General features: G+C 46.8%; 1 protein-coding gene across 2 annotated transcripts in view; it reads right to left on the bottom strand.

Moving 5' to 3' along the window:
- Nucleotides 1-5000, bottom strand: part of LOC122256133 (uncharacterized) — a 32365-nt gene that overhangs the window by 8787 nt on the left and 18578 nt on the right. Inside the window, exons 3-4 of one of the 2 annotated variants that reach the window (XM_086555230.1) lie at nt 4365-5000; nt 791-1093 (exon numbers count right to left, since the gene is read on the bottom strand). The exon at nt 4365-5000 is cut by the window's right edge and continues 789 nt beyond it. In XM_086555230.1, coding sequence (XP_086411356.1) covers nt 791-1093; nt 4365-5000 — 939 coding nt within the window. The remainder of the gene's footprint in view (nt 1-790; nt 1094-4364) is intronic. The other variant, XM_086555231.1, reaches the window with a different exon arrangement.

Here is a 5000-nt window from a genome sequence, read left to right on the forward strand (position 1 = left end):
AGCTGGCTCTGGAGGCTGTGTTTGTTAGCGTATGCCCTGAGGCATAGAAGGCAGCCCAAGAGGCATACATAAGCAAGGACAGAGAAGGAACTCAGAGCAGAAGGGACACAAACAGAGAGAAGAACAGGCAGAACGAACATCAATAAAGATTGTGACGGAACATCTGTATTTCCCACCGGGTTACAACTGGCGAAGCTAGTGGGTTATAAAGAGAAAAAGAGAGAAAGAGAGAGAAATGGAGATAGAGAGATAGAGAGACAGATAGATAGATAGATAGATAGATAGAGAGAGAGAAATGGAGATAGAGAGAGAGAGAAAGAGAGAAAAGTGTAAAGAGAAAGAAAGAAAGGGAGAGAGAAAAAAGAAAGAAAGAAGAGAGAAAGGAAGAAAGAGAGAGAGAGAGAGGAAGAGGAGGAAGAGGAGGAGGAGAGAGGCAAAGAGAGAATGAGAGAAATAGAAATAAAAACGAAAGAAGAGAGAGAGAAAGGAAGAGAGAAAGAGAGAGAGAGAGAAAAGAAGAGAGAAAGAGAGAGAGAGAGAAAGAGAGAGAGAGAGAGAGGAGGAGAGGAAGAAAGAGAGAGAGGGAGGAAGAGGAGGAAGAGAGAGGCAGAGAGAGAATGAGAGAGACAGAAAGAAAAACAACAGAAGAGAGAGAGAGAGAAAGGAAGAGAGAAAGGAAGAGAGAAAGAGAGAGAGAGAGAGGAAGAGAGGAAGAAAGAGAGAGAGAGCGAGAGGAAGAGAGGAAGAAAGAGAGAGAGAGAGAGAGAAACCATCCCTCTGCAAACCCGACCGTTGTCTCCGACGAGGCCGAGCAGCTGCGCGTCAGCCATGTCCAGGAAGTCGAGATCGGAAGGAAGGCTCTCCTCTTTGGCCGCCCTCTCGCCGCCGCCCACGTCCGCCCACGCCGAGCTCTCGTGGGTGTCAAGCGGGACCAGGGTACAGAGGGGGCTCTCCGGGGGCGTGGGCGTGGGGGCGGGGGCGGGAGAGGGCGAGACCGCGGGCGTGGGTGCGGGTGAAGGGGTGGGCGTTGACGAGGGGCTCTCTGGGGGCGTGTAGGCGTCGGAGCTCCAAGCGAGGCTGTCGTTTTGCTGGTCTGTGGGGGAGAGGGGAGAGGGGAGAGGGGAGAGGGGAGAGGGGAGAGGGGAGAGGGGAGAGGGGAGAGAGGGAGAGGGGAGAGAGGGAGAGGGGAGAGAGGGAGAGGGGAAAGGGGAGAGGGAGTGAGGGAGAGAGGGAAGAGAGAGGGGCGAGGGGGGAAAGGGGGAGTGAGGGGGAGAGGGAAGAGAGAGGGGAGAGGGGAGAGGGGAGAGGGAAGAGAGAGGGGCGAGGGGGGAAAGGGGGAGTGAGGGGGAGAGGGGAGAGAGGAGAAGGAAGAGAGAGGGGAGAGGGTAGAGAGAGGGTTAAGAGAGGGATAGGGGAGAGAAAGAGGGAGAGGGGAGAGAAAGGGGAAAGGGGAAGAGGAGAGAAAGGGGAAAGGGGAGAGAGGGAGAAAGGTGGTAAAGGGGGGGGGGAGAAAGGGGGGAGCGGCGGGTGAGGGGGAAGAGGGGGAGGGTCATAGATAAAACTAGTAAACAGATAAGATTCATGAACTAACATAAGAGTAATAATGGATGGATGAATAAATAGCATAAAAATATAACAATAAAGGAGGGTACATTTAGTGATGTGTGTTTGTTTTAAATAAGGTTCGAGTCAGGATGAGAGAGAGAGAGAGAGAGAGAGAGAGAGAGAGAGAGAGAGAGAGAGAGAGAGAGAGAGAGAGAGAGAGAGAGAGAGAGAGAGAGAGAGAGAGAGAGGAGAGAGAGAGGAGAGAGAGAAGGAGAGAGAGAAGGAGAGAGAGAAGGAGAGAGAGAGAGAGAGAGAGAGAGAGAGAGAGAAGGAGAGAGAGAGAAGGAGAGAGAGAGAAGGAGAGAGAGAAGGAGAGAGAGAGAGAGAGAGAGAGAGAGAGAAGGAGAGAGAGAGAGAGAGAGAGAGAGAGAGAGAGAGAGAGAGAGAGAGAGAGAGAGAGAGAGAGAGAGAGAGGGAGGGAGAGATGGAGAGAGAGATAGAGAGAGATGGAGAGAGGGGGAGAGAGGGGGGAGAGAGAGAGAGAGAGAGAGAGAGAGAGAGAGAGAGAGAGAGAGAGAGAGAGAGAGAGAGAGAGAGAGAGAGAGAGAGAGAGAGGGAGAGAGAGAGAGAGAGAGGAAGAAAGCGAGAAAGAGAAAGAAAAAGAGAAAGAGAAAAAAGAGAAAGAGAAAGAAAAAGAGAAAGAGAAAGATAAAGAGAAAGAGAGAAAGAGAAAAAGAAAGAGAGACAAGAACCCACCCACCCATCCAGAAACCAGCGCACAACACGTCTTCCCACTTCATCAACAAGCAATAACGGACCCATCAACATCAATAACATCAATACCCAGAAGCAAAGAGACAGAAACAGCTCGTTAGCTCGACCAAGAACATGTTACGGACCTGTTTCGAGTGGCTCGATGTTCGGAATGGGCTGAGCGAGAGGGAGGGGATAATGGGAGGGGATAATGGGAGGGGATAATGGGAGGGGATAATGGGAGAGGAAAATGGGAGGAGGGAGGATAATGGGAGAGGAAAATGGGAGGGAGGATAATGGGAGAGGAAAATGGGAGGAGGGAGAATAATGGGAGTGGAAAATGGGAGGAGTGAGGGGATAATGGAAGAGGAAAATATAAGGCGAGGGGAGTATGGGAGGGGAGAGAAGATAATGGAAGAGGCAAATGTGAGGTGAGAGGATAATGGAAGAGGAAAATGGAAGAAGAGAGGATAATGGAAGAGGAAAATGAGAGAAGAGAGGATAATGGAAGAGGCAAATAGGAGGAGAGAGGATAAGGGAAGAGGAAAATGGGAGACGAGAGGATAATGAAAAAGGCAAATGGGAAGAGAGAGGATAATGGAAAAGGAAAATGAGAGGACAAAGTATAAGGGGAGAGATTAATGAGAAGAGAGAAAACCAGAGAAGAAAAAATAATAGAGAGACGAGAGAATATAAGTGGAAGAGAGATAGCAGAGAGGTGTGAGAGGAGAGAGAAAATGGGTGGGGGAGGTGAAAAAAAGGAAATAAAAATAGGAGAAAAAAGCGAGAGCGAAGAGAGTAGGGAATATATAATGAGAAGAGAGAGAGAGAACAAGGGAGAGAGAGAACAAGAGAGAGAGAGAGAGAGAGAGAGAGAGAGAGAGAGAGAGAGAGAGAGAGAGAGAGAGAGAGAGAGAGAGAGAGAAGAACGAACGAGAGAAAGAACGAACGAGAGAGAGAAGAACGAACGAGAGAGAGAAGAACGAACGAGAGAGAGAGAAGAACGAACGAGAGAGAGAGAAGAACGAACGAGAGAGAGAAGAACGAACGAGAGAGAGAGAAGAACGAACGAGAGAGAGAGAGAACGAGAGAGAGAGAGAAGAACGAGAGAGAGAGAGAAGAACGAGAGAGAGAGAGAAGAACGAGAGAGAGAGAGAAGAACGAGAGAGAGAGAGAAGAACGAGAGAGAGAGAGGAAGAGAGAGAGAAGAACGAGAGAGATAGGAAGAGAGAAGAGAGAGAGGAGAGACAGACAGAGAGGGAAAAAAATAGAAAAAAAGAGTGAAGAAATGCAAGAGACAATAGAGAAACAGAAAATGGGAAAAATGATAGAAATCGAGGGGAGAATGAGGAGGAGAGAAAAAATGAGAGAAGGGAGAGAAGAAAGACAGGGAGGAGAGAAGAGTGGAAAAAACGGAACACAAGAAATAGAAATATCGAGAAAAGAGGAAGAGAAGAGAACAAACAAACAAGAGACTAAAAAGAACAAAGCAAAAACAAAAAGACAAGATCGGTGACGAGAAACGAAGAGAAGAAAGACGAAAATAATTATTCTAAACACACACACACACAGAAAAAAACAGAAAAAAGCAACACAAAAAATACACATAAGAGATCACATACAAATAGAAAAAAACGTTCCATCTAATGTCTTACCTGACCTTGGAAAAAAAAAAAAAAATGCAATGGAGGAAATTAAGTGCGTTTTTTGTAACAGCTGATTTCCGGTTCATCGTAATGATGGCTTAAGCAGAGATCCATACATATTATACACTTCCCGGGGTCATTATGAAGATAATGAGGCCAAAACAAAGGGATCTTTAAGGGGGACGTTTATTAGGACTTACGAAATTGTCGAAATTTGTGCGAGATTTTAAAAAATGTTTGATAATAGCAATAACGATGATGATAACGATAATATATGATAGTGGTAGCAATGATGATAATAATAGCGACAATAATCACAGTAGAAATAATGATAATATCAATGCACCATGACTGACATTGTAAATAATCATAATAATGATAATAACAACAATAACTTAACAGATAATAAGATGTACTTACTCTCAACAGGAGATGTATTCTTCACAGATCGGAGATAATTGTACAGATAATGGCTGAACACAAAAGGCTTCTCTTGACCTTTCTCATTATCTTCCTCCGAGTTCTCCCCTTGACCTTGTTCGAGGTCAGGGTGGATCTTCAGGGGGTCCGTCTCCGGTGACCTTGTTTCTCGTCGTGGGGGTGTATGATTGAGGTCGTCATTAGCTTCGTCTTGATTGGCCGAGTCGTCGGACGGAGCACTGTCATTGGCTGGCATTTCGTCGGGTGGCCTGTGCTGATTGGCTGGAGCTTCATCGGGTGGACTGTGCTGATTGGCTGGAGCTGCATCGGGTGGACTATGCTGATTGGCTGGAGCTGCATCGGGTGGAGTGTGCTGATTGGATGGAGCTGCATCGGGTTGAGTGTGCTGATTGGCTGACTCGTATAAATCATTGCACTGATTGGCCAAGAATTCATCTGAGGGGCTGTGTTGATTGGCTGTTTCATATGGAGAATCATCTTGATTGGCTGAGATTTCTTCGCGTGAACTGTGCTGATTGGTTACTACGAAATCGTGTGAATTTCGGTCATCGGATATGACGTCATCTGATATATTGCAGTAATTGGACATGACGTCACCGTGTTCATTATAGTAAA

This window comes from Penaeus japonicus, unplaced genomic scaffold (genome assembly GCF_977035675.1).
Source record: "Penaeus japonicus unplaced genomic scaffold, GWHDUDI00000001_assembly GWHDUDI00000030, whole genome shotgun sequence".
NCBI classification, from domain to species: domain Eukaryota; kingdom Metazoa; phylum Arthropoda; class Malacostraca; order Decapoda; family Penaeidae; genus Penaeus; species Penaeus japonicus.